Consider the following 19,297-nt stretch of genomic DNA (forward strand, 5'->3'; position numbering starts at 1 on the left):
AGGGACTCTTTGGCTTGTGTTTGTCCAACTCTTCAGAGTGGCTGTGCATACAAGGTTTCCCATGGGGCTGCTACTCTTAGGGAATCTTAAAAAAAAAAAACCCCAAAAACAATTGACTACAGCTTGCCTCTTCCCGTGAATTTCTTCTAAGTGAACATATCTTTGTTTTGAGAACATCTGTCCCTGGGAGGGAAATTCATTGTCTCCTCAGGAAAACTGACTACCCTCTTGAAGTGACAATGCCATTTGTATTTCTGAGGCTGATGGGAGCAGATCTGTGGTACCGGGGAACAGACATTCACTGGACACCCATCATTTTTAAAGTTTTATTTTAGCAGATGAGCTAAGAAAATCTTACATAGAATTCCATTTCATAAAACAACATAACCAACTGGTCACGGTCAGCATCTAAACAGTCACAAGTCGCGTTGGTATCACGTGTCCCAAAACAAAGCAATGAGAAGGGCCCTTCACCTCCGTTACATCCTTCTCCAAAATCCCTAACTCTGGGCTAATCATGAGCAAACATCAGCCCGACCCAGATGGAGGGACTTTGTACAAAATAGCTGACCAGCCCCCTTCAGAACTGTCAAGGTCATGAAAGACAGAGAAAGATGGAGAAACCATTACAGACGGGAGGAGGCTGAGGAGGCATGATGACTAAAAGCAATGTGGGATCCTGGATTATGTCCTGGAACCTAAAAGGACATTAGTGGGAAACTGGCCCGATCTGAATCAAGTCTATAGTTCTGTTAATGGTATTGTGCCGGTGTTAATTTCTTAGTTTTGATAACAGTGCCATAATTATTCCAGATGTTAACGTTAGGTGCAGCTGGGTCTCTGGTACACAGGAACTATCTGTGCTGTCTTTGTCAGTTTTCTGTCAATCTAAAATTATTTCAAAATTAAATGTTTTTTTTTTTTTTTAACGATAGCAACAACAGAGCAGGACTCGTTGCCATTGGGAGTGGGGCGCAGAGGAGAGAAGGGAAGCCCAGAGCCTGTGCCTTGCCTCACTGACATCCCCTCTTGCTTCCTTCACCCCCCAATTCTTCACCCTTTGTCAGCCACACGATATAGTTTGAAAACTATTCTGTTCATCATTTCGTTATTATATTTGACTTTTTCAACAGTCACATGAAGGTGGGTTACTGCTCGCATTTTACAGATTAGGAAACTTCAGAGAAGTTAAGTAAATTGCAAGGTCACTGGGCTGGGAGGTGAAAGAGTCAGAATCCAAACACTAAGTGTCTGGCTCCCAAGCCTAGCTGTGCCCGTCTTTGAGAAGACTCGTCCCACCTGTGAGCGTTGTCTCCAGCGTGGGCATTGCCTCCTGATTTTGCCTCACTTCCTCAGACCACAGAGGATGTCCTTCTTCAGGAAACTGTCCTTGTCGTGAGCCCCCAGGCCCCCTCCTTGATATCTGGGTTCCAGAGCCAACAACCAATGCATTGATTTGGCTTTTGCAGCCTTCAGCCTTTCCTAGCCAGAGCTTGGGCTCCAATCAAGAGGGCTGTAAAGAAGGTGGAAATCAGAACAAAGTCAAGTCCATGGCAAGTCAGCTGCTGGCCAAGTTCGAGGAGAACTCTCGGAACCCCTCACTCCTGAGGCAGGTGAGTCCTGTCAAATGTTCACTAACCCTGCCTTCCTGGTGACCAGAACCCTCTGAGAAGCCAGCAGAAATGTCAGGCTAGCACTGGATTTCAGGTGTGCCAGCCAGACGTGGCTCAAAAGGAGTCTCAAGCTTCTTCTAGATCTGAAGTCAGACTTTTCTAAAAGGGGCTGGGTAGCAAATATTTTAAACTTTGGGGACCATCCAGCCTCTCTTGCGATGACTGAGTTCTGCCATTGTAGCACGAAAGCAGCCATGGACAATCTGTAAACAAATGCACGTGGCCGTGTGCCAATAAAACCTTACTTACAAAAACGGGCAGCAGGCCAGATTTGGCCCGAGGACCGTAGTTTGCTGATGCCTCTTCTGCACTGGGGAAAAAATCCTTTCCCTGATTTTATTTTGCTTTGCAACCATGACTTGTTTTGCAGCCATCTTTGAGATGGTGCAGCTGGAGGGAGCTTTAGAGATGCTGATTGCCCAGTCCGTGGTGGGAACACACGTCCGAACCAGGGTCTTAGCTCCTTGTGGGCCCATAGGAATGGGGACCAACCTCGAGAGTGTCCCCTGGTGCCCCCCTCTCCTTGTTCCCTTGGGTCAGGCTGGCAGAGCCGTTGTGTCTGACCAGGGTCCATGTGAGGCTGAAGGAGGTGGGGTGCTGTGGGTCAGGCTGCAGACCCGGCTGACTTCTCTTGGACTCTGACTTGGAGTCTGCACTTGGATGGTTCCATTTGCTCCCCCGAATGCCTTTGGGGCACCACTGTCACATTACAAAAGCTTGGGACAAGGGGTTCAGTTTTTCTTTGGAGAACATCTGTCACATGACACAATTAGGCTCCTCTCAGGAGAAAGGCAAACAATTGGTTAATTCTGTTTAGAGGCAGTTATAGACATCTTCCCAGTCTTGATGTAGACCATGCCCCTCCCGGACAAACCGACCTTGCCTAGGAAGCCAGGTTTTATTACAAGGGGGCCATGTTCCTAAGACTTGTAACTGTCTGAATTGTTTTCTCAACTGTCCCTCCTGGAGGCTTGGCCCCTTGCGGCCCCCAGGTATTGATGAGGGCTCTCTTCCTTCAGAAGGACTGTAGCATCCCTTTCATCTAGTGGGCAGGAAGGACTTTGGGACTCACCACCCTGGCCTGGTATGTGCCTGCCCAGTGGCCCCGGGTCTGAGCCAAAAGCACAGCCTCCTGGGGATTCACACATTGTCCGAGAGAAGGGGACCATGGGACTTGCTGTTCACATGGACAGAGGGCCGGGGTTCAAGTTTCCCAGCTAGGCCCAGCTTGTCAGAGCTCAGCCCAGGGCTCGCTCAGCATCTGCACACTCTCTCTCCCTGACTCTCCTCCTCTCCTCCCTCCAAGTGTCTGTCTGACTCGCCTTTTCCTTCCTATTTCCTGCGGCTGCTTTTTCGGACTCACCTTCCTCCTCCCAGGAGCACCGTGTCTCAGGGATAGGTAAGCCCATACTGCGCACTTCCTCTGACCCTCCTGTTAACTCTCGCCGTCCCAAGCCAGAGGAGCCCACACCCAGCCCATCACCAACTCTGAAAAGGCAGGTAGGGCTCCTTCCAGTGGATGCTGTCTTGGTGAAACCCGAGGGAACTTTGATCCAGAGGGGTGGGGTCCGTGGCTTGTCTCTGCACCCCACATAGGGCTGATTGTAGATTCTCTGGGAAGGCAAACACAACTTGAGGTTACCACCCTTATAGGTAGGAATAACCAAGTATGCAGCATCTTAAAATACATGCCAGTCAGGGGTATCGACTGACCAACTACCATGCTCTTGGTGCTTTATTTGCTTGGGGAAGAACAGACCACACCACACAGGGTATTTTGTGTGATGCCCCTGGGACACTTAGCTTATTTGCAGACCTCTTGAGTAGGCTGATTTCTAAATCAATGGAGAAGTGACAGTGATGGTGGAATGGGCTCAGGTGGCCAGCTGGCCGCATGCCATTGAAGGGGTAAAACTGGGATGTGATTAGACCTCCCATGGTGTCTGAGCAGATGAGGACCTGCCCAGTGGGCAGGGAGGCAGCCAGGAGCCATGGGCTGAGGCTTTTTCCAGCTAATATCTCTGGGTTTGGAATTTGAACAGAATCGCTATTATTGACCACAGCGCTCAAAAGTGCCCGGTCAGCATTAGGAATTTTGTGTTGCTTCTCGGGGAGTGGAGGTCAAAGGAGGTCAGTGTGGACATATTGCAGTGATTCTGTGTCTGTGTGTGTAAGAATCATCTAGAGAGCTTTATTAAAAATATCAATCTCTGGTACCCACCCCCTGACCAATTAAACCTGAATATCTGGGGGTTGGGCCCAGACTTTGGGAACCAGGGTGGTACAGGCTCTGATTCAGTGGGTCTGGAGTGTTGTTAATAACAAGACGGTGTTGTTAAGGAGGATGTCAGGTGATTCTGATGCAGGTGGTGGAAAGTCAGCACCCAAGGTTAGTTTGGAATCTGACTCAGGGTGGCATCTGGTGTGCCCTTGTCCCTGGTCCTCATGGGGATTCCTCACGGTGGTGGGACATCCATGGGAGGGCCACAGTTGGGAAGGAAGCTTGATTTTCCTTCTCCCCCAGTTCCCCTTGGTGGTTGTGACGGGGCATGTGCTCCGAGAGCTAAAGCAAGTGTCTGCTGGCGGCGAGTGCCCGAGCAGGCCCTGGAGAGCCCGAGCCAAGTCTGACCTGCAGCTGGGCGGGCCAGAAAATCCCGCCGGCCTGCCGGCCACCTGCCAGGGAGCGCTGGCCCTCTCCGGGGTGCTGCGGCGGCTGCAGCAAGTGGAAGAAAAGGTTCTCCAGGTGAAAGCCTTGCTCTTTGCCCTGTCTCTGCCCTGCCTGTGTCTAGGGTGCCTTCCTTTCCTCCCCTCCCTCCTCCTGTCCAGGGCGGGTACCATCTCCCATCCTGCCGCATGTGCCAAGGGCCGCAAGCCCACCTGGCTGCCTCCCCGCCTGTCCCCTCACAGTGTCTGTCTCTATCTCTTTTTTCTTTCTCCTTTCTCACCTTGGCTGCAGAAAAGGGCTCAGAATTTGGCCAACAGGGAATTTCACAAAAAGAACATTAAGGAGAAGGCGGCTCACCTTGCCTCTATGTTTGGACATGGGGATTTCCCGCAGGTAAATGCGGGGCTTTCAGAGCCCCCAGGAACCCAGGTGTTGGACATCCAGGGAGGTTACTTGAATCAGTCTCTGGAGATTCATTTCTTCCTTCCTCCTCCCTCTATAGCCTGAAAAGCTATTCACTTTTTAAGTCACCAAAGGATTTGGACTGGCGTCTAAAAAAGCTCCATATGAGAAGATTCAAAGTAATTAGACAAATCATGACAAAGGGAAAAAACCAAGGCAGAAAAGCGGGCTCAGGTCACAGGAAAACATTACTGAACAGAAACACGTGTGCTGTCAGATCTTAGACAGCTTCTGAGTAGGCTGAGCTTCCTAGGGGTCAACACAAAGAGGGAAAGCTGGTCAGTTGCAGGAATCACATCACAGTGCCTTTAAGGTGAAAGCAAACCAGTTGCGCATGAAGTCTGGGGACAGGATGGAGAGATGCCCCCATGGCCATGATCAGGGAGACCGTGAATGTCGAGGTCAGCCACGTGCTATAACCGGTGCTCTGCTTTTGCAAAAGGCAGCACCAGCCAGAAGAATGGCCTTGCCTCAGGATAGAAAGCACAGCCCCCGCCCCCGGCCAGGCACTTATTTAGAAACTTGCTGAGAAGAAGAGGGTGTGCTCACAAGGAGATGACAGAGTTGAGGATGAGGCCCCACGGCGCTTGTACCTGTAAGGTGCTCCCTTGCCTATAGCAAGCCTGGTCGCTAGAACATACCGCCTCTGCTGCTTTCACCCGGCCTCCTCCAGACCTGTGTCCTCTGCTACTTGGCAGAGTCATAGACATGGGAAGGATACTTTGCCTTCAGTGCATTTTTAGGGTTCCTTGTGGCTGCAGAGGTCCCTGCTGGAGCATCTACCCCAGAGTAGTCTGGGCTTGTCCTTTCCTAAGCTTGCAACTACTACTTCATACCAAGCTCCAGAGTGAGGCCTTCAGGAGTTAGTGCTGGTGTCGGCAGCAGACGTAGGCAGGAGCAGGATGGCTCTGCTCCAGCTATTTCGATGTGACGAAGGAGCCAGAAAAGTTGTAGCAGAGTGAAGTGCAACCAGCAGTCAGATGGTCCAGCTGGGCTCCAAAGGCACCAGCTACCTTTTTGTCCTGAGACGTGGGCCTGGATGTCCTTTCCCCTCCTTGGATGTGTAGGCTTGGGGGCTGAATCATCGAGGCAAGCATCACTGTGCGTTTCCCTGGGGATAATCATAGTTTCCTCTGTTTCTGTTCTGTGCAGAATAAACTACTCTCTAAAAGCCTGTCTCATACTCATCCTCCGTCTTCTCCCTCCTGCCTTCCATCTCCTGATTCGGCTGCTACTTCCTCTCCATCGACTGTTGACTCTGTTTCTCCAGCCAGAAAGGTAGTTGTCCTGAACAATTAGCTTCCCCCACTCCCTGCATGTTCTGCGATATTCTCCTGCTCTGCTCCACCTACACAGAAAACCACCTGAATCTTGGCTTGGCCGGGAGGAAACTTTATGAGATACTTTACAACGGTCCTGGGTTTGGTTTTGGTTTTGTGCTGGAGCAAGAAACAAAGCAGAAGAGGCAGCACACAAAACCTTATCAAATGGTGCTTGCTTGTTCAGCACGCCCTCGCTGGGCACCCACCATGTGCCAACCACCGTGCCAGATGGTGAGAAAACAAAGAGGAGGGAGGTACAGTTCTCTTATATGGTGTAGATGACAAACAGCACCTCAGCATAGAAATGTGTCACATTTTACCGCATGATATTGCCAAATTTGGCTGGTTTGGGCCTAACAAAATGGTGGTCTCACGTGGTGAACCTCAGACAGTACTATTCATCAATTCTATGAGAGGTTTAAGAGGCAAGATTCTAGGAACCCAGAAGGGAGAAGCCTGGGAAGGCTTCACAGCAGAGGTAATATGGGAGCCAAGTGTTAAAGATTATATGGAGGGATTTTGCTAGAAAGAAGTGTAGGGGAAGGGCATTTTAGAAGGGATCTGGCATTGTGGTAAGGAAGGCAGATAGGACTTGCATGAATCAAAAGACACTTCTGGTGCAACTTGATTTTCACATAAAGGTATTTATGGGAGTGCAGAGAATGAGGGTGAGAGTCAGCCTGCTCTTTTTGCGTTAAGGGAATTCATTCTGCCCTCTTGTAAAGAGGCACGGAAGGATCTGCTCTGAGTTCCAGAAGGATAACGCAGGTAGCAGTGTAGAGGGTGGAGAATTGGTGGGGAGCTAACGTTGGTTGAGTAGATAATGAAATGCATCCATGAGCAATGATTAAGTTTGGGTTCTGGAGCATTTTTCATGTTTTTTACTTGTCTTGCTGTTGCCTAATATGCCAAGAACACTACCGGGCTGGCGTGGGAGGCGGGCAGTCTCCAGAGAAGCTTAGCCCCTGGAATGGATGAGCCTAAAAATGGACGTGAAGCCCGCTTGGTTAGCTGTTGCTCATGGGAGTAGGTTGGAGCCTCTTTCTGGAAGACTGTGTTCCCCTGAACACCTCCGTTCCGTCTGTTCCCACCTGGGCCCGTCTCCACGTGCGGTGCCGAGTGTGCCCCTGTCAGAGTTACTGCTCGTTCGTTTCCACCCCGTTAGACCGAAGCACAAACCAGCCACCTGCTGGTGCGTTAGGGAGAAGTTAGGAGTCCCGCCCCCACCGACCTCCACTGCTGTGGGGAGAGGAGGGCAGGCAGGGTCTCCAAGAAGGAGCAAAGAATATTAGGAGCCCCACCCGCTCCAGGGTCCCCAGTGTGGATGAGAAGCATCCCTGCAAGGGCAGCAGGAGGTGATGCGGGGAAACACAAACACTTCCCGTCTTCAACTCTACTGAACACAGCCATGGCTGACAGGCCTGGCATCTTGTTCCAGGTCAGCTTTGCTTAGCCGTTTGACCTTAAACATTGACCTCAGGAGACTTGTCTGGGCCTCCATTTTCTCATCAACAAGAGAGTGATTCTTGGCTCACGTGATAGTGAGCTGTGTGGGTGAAGACTGGCATATTTGTCATCACCTTCACCAAGGCTTCAGAGTAGCCTTTGTGTCCAGCTTGGGAGAAGAGCCTTCCCTGGGGGGTACTTCCTGCTGTGGAAAAAGGTCACTGGCACTCTTGACAGGATGATGGGAGGGGCAAGGGCACCTGGGCACAGGCAGGCAGTGGCTGGTGCTCCTGGCTGGGCAGCCGGGCCCACACCTTGCTTCCCTCTGGCCCAGCCCCTTTCCGGCTAGCCCCGGGCATGCCCTCTCTCGCCTCTGCTTTTCTTTTGTCCTTAGGAAGTCCTGACTTGGTCACTGCCCTCTAGAGTTGAGAGCAGAGGTGGGACAAGAGCAGCCACCACACGTCCCAAGTCCCCTGACTTGGTTTCCAATAGGTATTAGTTCTCTAGGTGATGGCAAGAGGCAGCCTGCCCCGGTACACGTGGGGCTGCCGGGGCCTGGCAGAGACACTTCTCATCGTGAGACTCTCCTGTCACATCACCATCACACTCCACTGCAGCCCTTGGCTGCTTCTCCACTGGGCTCTTCAAGCAATGTCACTCATTAAGCCATTGAATGAGCATTCATTCAACCAACAAATATTTATTGAATGACAGCTGGTGTCAGGCACTTCACTCTTGGGATACACATCAATGATCAGTAGTTACCTTCCTGCCCTGATGAGGCTTGCATTCTAACAGAGGGAGGTAAATAATCAGCAATAATCTAATATATAGGGAAATTACGTGACGTATCAGAAGGCAATTTTTCCCCTGGAAAAATTAGAGCAGGTAGCAGGGACCTGGCATGCTGGGGAAGGGCAGCAATTTCCAATGGGGTAGCAGGAGGGCTCTTCCTGGGAAAGAGAATTGAGCAGGAGCAGAGCCTCAGAGAGGAAAACAAAGGTCCAGGGAGGAGACTAGTTCCCAGGGCTCCTGACTCCAGCCCATGTTCTCTCCTCTGTGCCGCAGCCGCCAAGTATGAATGGAGGCCTCGTCAGAGGGACCAGCCCAGAGGTTATGTGTGTAGAGCCCCAAGCCCAGGCTCAAGGAGGGCTGCAAATGGGGTGGGTGGGCTTCAGGATGGCCAATCCCAGGTCCTCTGGTCCCCACCTCTACAGGTTTGTTCCTTGTTTCTCCCAGGTTGGGGTAGAACAATTGCTCCCTGTTTTTTTTTGTTTTTTAATCCCATCTCCCAAGCCGGCCTTGGCCATCAGATAATGGTGTAATTGGGCTATCTTAATAGCTTCTGACTTACTAATTACAGGCTGATGAGCTTTTCACTGTGTGGCTGGGAATGATTGGGGAGCTCTCAGAAAAGGCCACCCTAGGACACTTACTCTGTCTGTGCCTTTGTTTCTCCGTTTGTAAAAAGGACCCAGCTTGGACCTGACACCCCCAGACCCCTCCAGATCTCACCATGAAGCCATTGTAGGCAGTTAAGCACAGAGTGGTGAATTTCCAGCTTCAAGCAGTTTTGGAAAGGATATTGCCAGCTGACTGCTCCCCTGTCCCACCTGCAACTTTCCTTCCTCTCCCGGACCCCAACCCAGCATTGATTCCACACTGGGCTTTGCACATGCAGAATCTGAGAGAGTGATGGCCTCCTCTGAGGAGAGAATTAGCTGCCCCTTAAAGTAGGTGACAGCCTGGTGACAAACAATTTCATTCAGTCCTGGTGGAGCTCTGAGAGCCTCTCCCCTGGAGAGAGCCTGGGGCCTTAATGCTTCTTTCCAGCAGATTATGGGCTGCTCTGATTGCCCAGTGACTCAAGTTTGCCTCGATTCAGGGGAGCCAGAGGAAGGAGAATGCGCTTGGAAACTGATGCTTAGTTCTTAGCAACCTCCTGGCAGGCAGCGTGTTTCTCTTCCTGCCCTGGAGCCCTACACCTTAATTCTGAGGATCCAAGGATTATCACCTCCTCAGAGGAACAGGCTTAGTCAAGCTTGTCATGAGGATCACATGCTTCTCACAGGGATGCAAACTTGGGTTAACAATTCCAGGAGATGTAGCCAGGGCTCTACCGTCATTCAGACTACACTTGCCTGCCCTCTCAGATTAGCATGTCGCCTTACATTTCAGAGTGCTGCAGCTGGGGTTTTGGCCTGAATAGTCACAGGGAATCTTGAGGCCCTCTCGTTTAGGGCCCAAATTCTTACCGGAGTCTCATCTTTTAAGACCGTGGGCTATGGGATCATGCCCAGTATGATCATCCCATCAAACCAGCCCTCCGGTAGCTCTGTCAGCTCCCATCAACCCTTAGCTAACTTCTTTCTTCAAGGCAGGAGACCGCTGCCAGTTCAGCCTTTAGCATGGCTGCTAGCCATTTACCAAGGCTGGTGAGCTCTTGCAAGATCAAGATGGCAGCCAAGTGTTTGCACAGCTGAGCCAGAGGGAGGGCCTCACGGGGCTGGGTGCTGTGGTTAAGTCCTCCTGGGTCAGAAGAGCAACGTGCATTGCAAAAGGAGCTCTCTCTACCCCTGGGGGTGTTTGTTTTAAAACTGGATTTGCAGGGTTTACTCTAGAGATTTGCCTGTTAGAGAGAAGCTGGGTGAGTCTTGGCTGGGCAACCTGCCAGTGTTTCATCTGATACAAGGGTAGATCTCCAGGCTGCTCCAAACTCATTGTTCGCTCTGTTCTGGGGATAGAGCTAGGCAGCGCTTTGGAGGTAACCTGTGTGCATCCCAGCCTGGGGGATTTTAATTGGCAGAATGCTGGTGTGTCAGGGAAACAGGGTGTGATAGTGAGAAGGGTATAGGCTTGGAGTCACGCTTGGGTTCAGAGCACCAATTACTTGATGACTCGCTGTGTGTCCTTGGATGAGCTAGTGGACCTCTCAGCACCTCAGTATCCTAACCTGTAAAATGGAGGTGGCAGCAGCTACTCCTGAGGATGACTGCAATAATGCAAACACCTAGCATATATCGAATGCCTCAAGTATCCAGCAAATGTGCTTTCTCCCCAGTGGAGGAGAATTCTAGAAGAAAGCTCACTTACCTAAAAGGCATGTTGATTCCTCTCTTTCTAAAGGCAAAGAAGTCACCTTCAGGCTTCCATTTCCGTCCCAGCCACTTAGGAGCGCTGTGGCCTCAGGTGAGTTAGAGCCTCCCTGAACCTCAGCTGCCCCGGCCTCGAAGGGGGATTATCAGACCCACCTCGCAAGGCTGTGAGGGTTCAACACAGCTCAGCGCCTGGCACCAGGGGACGTAGGTGCAGACATGGCCGTCCACTGGGAGGTCATAGCCCCAAAGACTTGCCTGCATCTCAGCCCTGAGGGTATCATTTCCAGAGCCCCTCGAATAAGGCAGTTTCGATCCTTGCCCTGAGCATATATGGCTGAGGACTCAGGCCCACCAGCCTGTCCTCTGATGTTTCTCATCCAGGGACTCCTCAGTGAGGAATATATTTGCTCAAGCGGGCCCAGGAGACGACTTCCTCTGGCCCTACGTGTCGAAACTTCCCCTTCCCTCGAGCCCTCAGCCCCGAGGCCCTGGAAGCTCTGCTTCCAGCCCTGCCTGACCTGTGTGGGCTTCCTTATCCCCACAGCAGGCCAGGCGGCCACAGGAGGCCCAGTTCTGTGAGGAAGCACAGGCCAGACACCTGGTATTCCTGGCTGAGTTCCAGGCCCAAGGGGGGATGTCACCATTGTTTGGACACAAGCAGGCCCAAGAGCCTGCTTCCTCCTTCATTCAGGGGAGCATCTGCCCTGCGCTGGGAGCGTAGCCATGAGAAAGACGCAGTCATGACATGACTCTGCAAACCGGAGGGGAGATGACCCATCTCCCAGCATAGAGCAGGGTGAGAAAGGCTCCAACATCCAGATGGGGACCATGCTTGGCGATGGTGCTTGCGACAACAGCTAATGTCACCACGTATGAATCTCAGTTGACTCGGGGGAGAGAAGCCAGTGCCTTCATCTGTGTGGGCCACGCTGTCCTTACTCACACAGAGGAGGGACCCCAAGCAACTGCAAGTCCCCCCGAGTGAAGGCCACCGAGGAGAGGAGAAAAGAAGTTCCAGAAAATGGAAATTTGAAGCTGCACCAATTGCGGTGCTTTGGACTCATTAACCATCTGCCAGGTGATTCTTGGGAGCCCAGCACCATGTGAGGTGCAGCCCAGATTCTTTGATGACTCTTTCACAGCCCTGTGAGGATGGCAGTGGTCTCCCCATTTTACAGATGAGGAAGCTGAGGCTCACAGAAGGGAAATGAAGTATGTGAGGTTAATCTAATGTAATGTTAGATGATGGCCCACCTGAAGTCTCCAACCGTTCCAGCTTGTTCTAATTAACTAGCTGAAAATAAATAGAATTCAAAGGGGAAAGAGGTAGTGAAAAATACCCCAGTTCTTCAAAAATTACATAAATATTGAAGATACATATTGCAAAAGCAGTCCCATGGCCCTCCAAAACTACCAATTCTCAAGACACTAGTGACTGTGACCAGTATATTTCTGGCCAGATCATCAGATTGCCCAACTTTGCATTTGGACAAATGATTCCCAGCCAAATTGTAAGCTCTCCTCTTGACCAGCACCCCAGGAGCATATGTGCTTTTGCCTTTCAGTGCAATAATCTCCTTGTTGAGAACCTCTGGCTCTTACTCTGAGGTCAAACCAGGATGAGTTTTCTGGAGGTTTCTCCACGAGCGGAGTTTCCGTTCTTCCTCAGGATGCCGAGGTGTGGTCCACGGGCAGGAATTGGTTTGTGACCCAAGGAGCACAGCAAGTGAGCATAAGCATTAGACACTTGTAGAGCAATTTGACATTGCCACACATCCAAGCGGGTGATCGTATTTCTAGTAATTCATTTTCATTGACTCCAGAAGTATGAGGCCACAGTGGATTCGAGATTTAGAAAGAAAAAGCAAAACCTGGTCATTCACCACCGATAGTTTGAGTTAGCAATCCATCTGGTCATGTCCTCACTGTCTTGGAGCCAATGAGACATCCTGCTGTCAGGAACGAGGAGACAACCTAAGACCCCGGGGCAACGTCCGCCTTCACACCAGTCTCTGGGGTGGGCTTCAGAGACCCCCTCTCACCCCTTGAGACAAGCTCTTCATCACCTGGTCTCCTTGTGACCATTCACAAGTCCTGGTCTACCTCTTGGTCTTGGTGATGATCCTGGGCATGGTTTCCATTCGGTTGGGAAGGCATATGGGAGCACCAGTACCACTTTCCGTTAGGGTGCCTTCATTTCATTATTCCTAAGAAAGCCTCTGTCACAGGTGGCAATGTGGATGCAACTGGGAGAAAGGAGCCTTATGTGAATAAGGGCCCATAATGAGAGGAAGGACCAGGCTTGGATCCCCTGGCCAGGACCTGTGCTGATAGAACAACCGAGCCTGCCCGAGACTGCAACCCCAGCAACCTCAGGGCCCTCTGCTCGTTTCTTCTGTAACTGCTCCCAAAGTCAGGATTGCGCAGAAGCTCAGCGGCACAAAGTGCTTATTAGCTAAGTGGTTACTAAGGTCTCATTAGGGACTTGTATTTAAAGCCCCAGAAAGTCCAGTCTTAATCTCTGCTCGCTCAGGGGAGGCAGTAATTGCGCGTGGGTATGTGACATCACATGGGGCCTTCCTGGGAGAGCGCCTCGGAGCCAGTTCACACACTGGGTCAGGGGAGACAGCCACACAAGGGGAGTGTGGGCAGGGAGGTAAATCTGACCTCCCCTCTTTCTTTTGCTGTAAACCCAGAAAGGACTTGGTATTCTACAGCTCCTATCCAAGGGGCCTGTGTCGGGGGTCCCAGCAGGGGATGGAACATCAGGCAAATAATGGCATATTGTCCTGAGCCAGTGCACCTGAACCTCTCTTAGAAGCAGGAGCCAAGATTCTTGGCATTTGTGAAATCCTGAAAATGGCAGAATGTATGCTTGGATGCAGAATCCTAATCTCTCCCAGGTGGGGCCAGTGTTGGGGGTTGGGGGGGTCGGGTAACTGGCCTGGCAGCTGCTGCCACTGAGAAGGAGCGAGGTTTGTCAGGTCTGAGGAGGTCCTGTCTGTCTGAGTCCTGGGATCAGACACCCCAGCAGGCCCCCGGCCACATTTTCCATAGTCCCCCAGAGCCCGGCATGTGGTCTGGCGCAACTGATCCAGGGGAGCTGCTGGTGTTGGGACTTCCTCAATGAGAAAGGGGGCAGGTGTCTCCTGGGTCTTGTCTTTCACCCCAGCCTGCTTGACATCCCTTCCGTCTTCATCCTCTTTTAGTGCCTGTGCTTTTGCGGGCACCCGATGAGTTAGCCTCAGGTTCTGAGGGTGAGCCCTGCTCCCAGGAGTCGGGGGCTGTGGGCGCCGGCTGCCATTTGCTTTGCTGTCCCCTGAACTTCCTGCCTGATACTTGAAGCTTGCACAGCAGATTTGACGTGGGCTTCCAGGAGCGGTCTTGGGTTTGGATTGAGGGCCTTCCTTCGCCCCCGCACGAGTCACTGTTACTCGCCAGCAAGATGGCTATCAACCTGTGTCCAAGGGCCTTCAGCCTAAATTGTTGCTCTCCGTGGCCACACGTCCCAGAAGCTGGATTCAGAGGCTGGGGGAGCGTCTGGAGCCTCCCTCCCTCCAGGGTCTTGGGATCAGGAACAGTGTTTATAGATACAATCTCATATTGTGCATTTTTGTCTCCCTGCAGGGGAGACTGCAGTATTCCCAGGCTGGCCTTTCAGAGCTGGTATGGAAAGAGGGAGCAAGTCGGGGTTTGCCCAGGGATATATGTGTGATTGTGCTGTCTGCTTGGGCTGTCAGCTCCCACCCCTTCCCCAGCTCCATGACACGCCGGTGGGGTTCCACGCATTCATGGGTCGACATGGACCGTCATGCCCTTGGGAGCACAGACACCCACAACCTGTCAGGCTGTGTTCCCGGAGCCAGCGTGGAGCTGACTTGCCAGCACCATCTCCGGGGCCCTGGGCACTGCCGCCTGGAGCTGCCCCACCCTGCTCCCTGTACCTGCCCAGTAGGGACCAACATTCACCCCCATTCCTGACAGGAGTCAGGTTAGGCGTAGCCATAGCTCCCTAGGGGACACGGGAGCTGCAAGGCAGGATGAGGCTGCCGAATTCAGAGGGAGAAGGGAGGGAGGAGTCAAGTTCATCTTGGTCCAGCCCTGCCAAGTGCCAGGCACTCACACACACGCTCTCTCACTCAGTTCCTGCCACAGCTCTGTGAGGCAGGCACCGTTTATCCCCATTTCACTAAATGAGGACACTGAGCTCAGAAGTTGAGGACTTTGTGCCCCATCTCACAACTGTTTAGTGGTGGAGTAGGGTCCTAACCCTCCAGGTCCGGGAGTGGGGGGTCGGGGGCAGTTCTCACTAAACAGTAGCTCCCGGCCCTCCAGAGAGGAAGGGTCTTGGGGAGGGCGGCCGCAATGCAGCTGGCTTGTTTTCTTAGTGTGAGGGCCTCCCGGGCTTGGGCTCAGGAGACCTTAGCAGAGTCCTGGCTCTTCTTGCATTTATTTCTAAGTGGGCTTGGACAGATCCCTTCCTCTGGTATTTATTCCCCCTACCTGTGAACCAAGCAACTCAAACTTCTGAAGACCGTGTACCCTGCGGGCCTCCACTTCTCTCTTTTCTCCATGTGCAGAGTGCCCGCTGCCCACTCTGGGCTGGTTAGGCCTCTCCCGGGACGTTGGGCGCCGTTTGCATGTGGGTGTGGAGCCCTCTCCCACCTCCAGCTTGTTCGTGTCTTCCTTCTCGGTGCTAACTGGCCTCTACCTTTGTCTCTGTCTACTCTATCTCTGCTCTTGGGTAGCTGACAGTAGGGAAAGTGTCCAGCGGAATAGGGGCTGCAGCTGAAGTTCTGGTCAATCTGTACATGAATGATCACAGACCTAAGACTCAGGCCATCTCTCCAGACCTGGTAAGGATGTACACCCCACAGCCTTCACCCACAGACACTGGCTCTGGCCTCCCAGGGAGGGTGCACGGGACGCAGAGAGGATTGCCTGGCCCCTCTTCTCATGGGACGAGAGGGGCTGAGACCGGGCTGGATCAGAGCAGAGGTTAGCGGGAGGCTGTTCTTCCTTGTAGACAGACCTCACTCAGCCAGCCCCCTGGTGGGTCATTTCACGAAGCAGAGCATCTTCCCTGCTGGCTGGGGCTCTGGAGAACTCAGGGCAAAGGCCAGGAGGGGCCGTCTGCAGAGGTGGACCACACTTACTGCCAATGTTTAGCATCCAATCTGGATTGGATTGAGAATTAAGTAATGGAGAAAACACCCCTTTCCTCTGAATTCTCCCCTTCTCCAATGGCTCTGCTCAATGTCATCACCAACAATTTGAGTTGACAGCTCTTTTGGTTTCCTTTTGGTACATTGCCCTGGAATCACCCAGGTGTGCCCCTTCTGCCCTGGCCCTTGCCCTCTCCTCTCCCCTCTTGCATTTAGGAAGTTGACTGGCAGCCGACTTCAACACACAGAAAAGGGCTGCCCCTTCTCTGCAGTTCTCTTGAACAGTTTTATTACCATGAGCTTTCCCTGCCTGACCTATGTCACTGCAGGGGTACAAGGATGTGCAAAACATTCTTTCAGTGACCTCACTCTAGACACAGGCAGTACTTAACCCCTGGGTCAGATTCCTGGAGACAGCATCGCTGGGCAGCATGTTTGTGAGGGATGCCCGCTCCATCAGACCAGAGATGTCACTCTCACCCTGAAACCAGAGTGGCCAGCCTGCCTGGGAGTACAGTTAACAGCTGCCCCTGCAGGGCTGGGGTCTGCGTATCTTCCCACCTTCATTCTTTGCTGAAGTGCCTGCAGTGCCTGCAGTGACAAAAGCAACACGTAGCCTGTGAGGCCCCACGATGCAGGCCGGCATCTCTACAAGGCCAGCCTCACATTTGAAGATGCGGCGTACGCCCTAACACACTGCTCTTCTCTCCCGATGCCCTGTGTCCCCCAGGAGTCCATACGGAAGGCGTTTCCCCTGAACCTGGGTGGCAGCGACACCTGTTATTTCTGCAAGAAGCGCGTGTACGTGATGGAGCGGCTGAGTGCGGAGGGCCACTTCTTTCACCGGGAGTGTTTCCGCTGCAGCGTCTGTGCCACCACCTTGCGCCTGGCCGCCTATGCCTTCGACAGTGACGAAGGTAACCCCCAGGGGCCGGGGCAGCACTCGTCTCTGGCCTGGGCTTCAGTCCCTTTGGAGGCTCTGGGACAGCCAGCACTTCCCAGGGAGTTTCGGTGTCACCAGGAAAGCTCTTCAGGGAGCAGGGATCCCCTGATAAAGAGAGAGGCCGCCCGTGGTGAGCAGGGGTCCTGAGGGAAGGGGAGCTGTCAGCACCAGGGGTGCATCAGTGTGGGGGGCACCTAGCAGGCGACGAGTGCCTTATGGATGTTTTCTTACTCAGTCTCACCACCTTCAGTGGCCCCTGTGCGGCTGAGAAAATCAAACCTGATAACCTGTGTCACGTGCTCGACACCACACCTGACATGTAATAGGGGTTCAGTAAATGATGGCTTATTCGAGTTATTATGTGTAAAGTATGCGTTGTAAAAATGACAGTAACCGTAACATGCCCTCTGATAAGTGACCTACGGGAGTCATCAATGAAAGAATTGCACTCATTGGAATGAGTGATGATTTTCTAATTTCCAGCACTTGATGTTTGCACGGTCATATAATGACAGTGCTTGTGATTCCATACCCTCAAACTAACTGCCTGGGTTCAAATCCAGACTATGCCACTTCTAGCCATATAACCTGGGGCCTGTTACCTAACCTCTTGGTCCCTCAATTTCCCTATTTATAAAATGAGGATGATACTACTTAGCTCATAAGGTCATTATGAGGGTTGCTGGGTTAATTCCCGGGAAGGATTTAGGACAGTGTCTGGTATATTGAGTCCTGCACAAGATTTTTCTACTGTTATCATTATTCCCATCACTATTGTCACTATTGTAACAGTGAGCAGAGAAGGCTTTTCTGGAAGGCACCCAGTAGTCCCGGGCAGTGGCCAGTGGCCCAGTGTGTGCCTCACTGGGTTTTCCTCTCCAACACTGCCACAGCCTGTTCTGTTCCTTTCCCACCCCCAGGGGTTCCAGAAGCAAGAGGAACTAGAAACAGAGCTGCTATTCTGGGCAGTCCATTTTGCGGCCTGGCAACTTGCCTTGGGAAGGGACTTGGCCTGGGGGATTATCTGAGGGTTTCAGCCCCATGCCGAGAGCCCCGCCTGTTGCTGCAGCCTGCCCCCTGTCTGTGCCATTTCCTTAAGGCAGGTGATGGAAACCATTTCCCAAGTTTGCACCTTCCTGGCCTGGTTTTCAGTAGCGCCGTTTTCTGACCTAGATGGTGGCAGGCACTTGGCTCATGTCCTGCTGTGTGGTTCTGGTTTACAGGAGAAAAACCTCTGTGTGTGTGTGTGTGTGTGTGTGTGTCTGTGTCTGTGTGTGTGTGTGTCTGTGTGTCTGTCTGTCTCTCTCTTTACAGGCAAGTTTTTCTGCAAGCCTCATTTCATTCACTGTAAAACCAACAGTCAGCAACGGAAGAGACGGGCAGAGTTGAAGCAACAAAGAGAAGTACGTTTTGTCTTGAAAGTGGTGGTGAAACAGGGAAGGCCCCTGATAGGAGAAGCTTTTCAAGGGTTCCTGCAAGTTAAGCCAATGTTTCTGGCTTTGGAGGGATTGAAACTTAGGTGAAGAGGGCTCTACTCCCTGGCATGGAGGGTCCGTCTGCCTCAGTCTGTTCAGCTGGCCTCTGGGCTATGACCTATCCCAGAGGAGTGACTGCTGTTTCTCATGAGAAGCCCAGAAGAGCTTTCCCATGTGCCAAGGATGGGGCTGTATGCTTAGCCATGCAAAAGCCATGCAGCCCCCAGTGCCTGGGGCCCCCATGACCACAGGGACACTGTTAGCAGGGATGCCTGGTATAGAGCCAACCCTCTGTGGTTTCCAAGTCCTTTCCCCAGGCTCTTGGATGTCAGCAAAGTGACTGGCCCTCTGAATTTGTGGATGGCTTACGATAGGGCCCCCTCATACCTTCTCTATGGCTTGATTAATCACCCACCTCCAGCAAGACCCACAACTTCAGCTTTTTTCTGATTATACAAGTAATATAGGCTCAATATAGAAAAAAGGGTAAATATAATTTTAAAAAGTGTATAAAGACGGAAAGTGAAATCACCCATCCTCACTCTATCCTGAGAAAATCATAATTAACATTTTGGAACATTTCCTTGCAGACTTTTTCCTATATGAATACAGTTGACCCTTGAACAATGTGGAGGTCAGGGGCTCTGACTCTCCACAGGGTCGAAAATCCACATATAACTGATAGTCAGCCCTCTTTATTGGCAGTTCCTCCACGTCCATAGATTCAACCAACCATGGATCGGGTGGAACTGTAGTATTCACTATTGAAAAAAATCTGCATTTAAGTGGACCCATGCAGTTCAAACCTGCATTGTTCAAGGGTCAACTGCATGTTCTCACCCAGTGGGAATCCCATGTCTACACTTTCATAGTCGTCTTTTTTCACTAACACTATATTAAGAACAGTTTCCCATGACATTAAAAATGCTTTTGGAGCCTAATTTTTGATGCCTGTAAAAGATGGTTGATAATTTATTTGCATCCTGTATTGTTGGACATTTATGTTGTTTACTATTTTTACCTTATAAATATTTTTACGGTGAATGTC

The 19,297-nt window shown here is 51.7% G+C and overlaps 1 protein-coding gene across 6 annotated transcripts in view; it reads left to right on the top strand.

Moving 5' to 3' along the window:
• Positions 1-19,297, top strand: part of MICAL2 (microtubule associated monooxygenase, calponin and LIM domain containing 2) — a 173,129-nt gene that overhangs the window by 70,313 nt on the left and 83,519 nt on the right. For 3 of the 6 annotated variants that reach the window (XM_055091527.1, XM_055091528.1, XM_028500952.2), the window contains exons 15-23: positions 1,470-1,613; positions 3,051-3,173; positions 4,198-4,416; positions 4,630-4,731; positions 5,953-6,078; positions 10,695-10,757; positions 15,415-15,522; positions 16,562-16,748; positions 18,089-18,177. In XM_055091527.1, coding sequence (XP_054947502.1) covers positions 1,470-1,613; positions 3,051-3,173; positions 4,198-4,416; positions 4,630-4,731; positions 5,953-6,078; positions 10,695-10,757; positions 15,415-15,522; positions 16,562-16,748; positions 18,089-18,177 — 1,161 coding nt within the window. The remainder of the gene's footprint in view (positions 1-1,469; positions 1,614-3,050; positions 3,174-4,197; positions 4,417-4,629; positions 4,732-5,952; positions 6,079-10,694; positions 10,758-15,414; positions 15,523-16,561; positions 16,749-18,088; positions 18,178-19,297) is intronic. The other 3 variants (XM_055091526.1, XM_028500953.2, XM_028500955.2) reach the window with 3 other exon arrangements.

The sequence above is a fragment of the Physeter macrocephalus genome, chromosome 16 (assembly GCF_002837175.3).
Source record: "Physeter macrocephalus isolate SW-GA chromosome 16, ASM283717v5, whole genome shotgun sequence".
Classification (NCBI taxonomy): Eukaryota; Metazoa; Chordata; class Mammalia; order Artiodactyla; family Physeteridae; genus Physeter; species Physeter macrocephalus.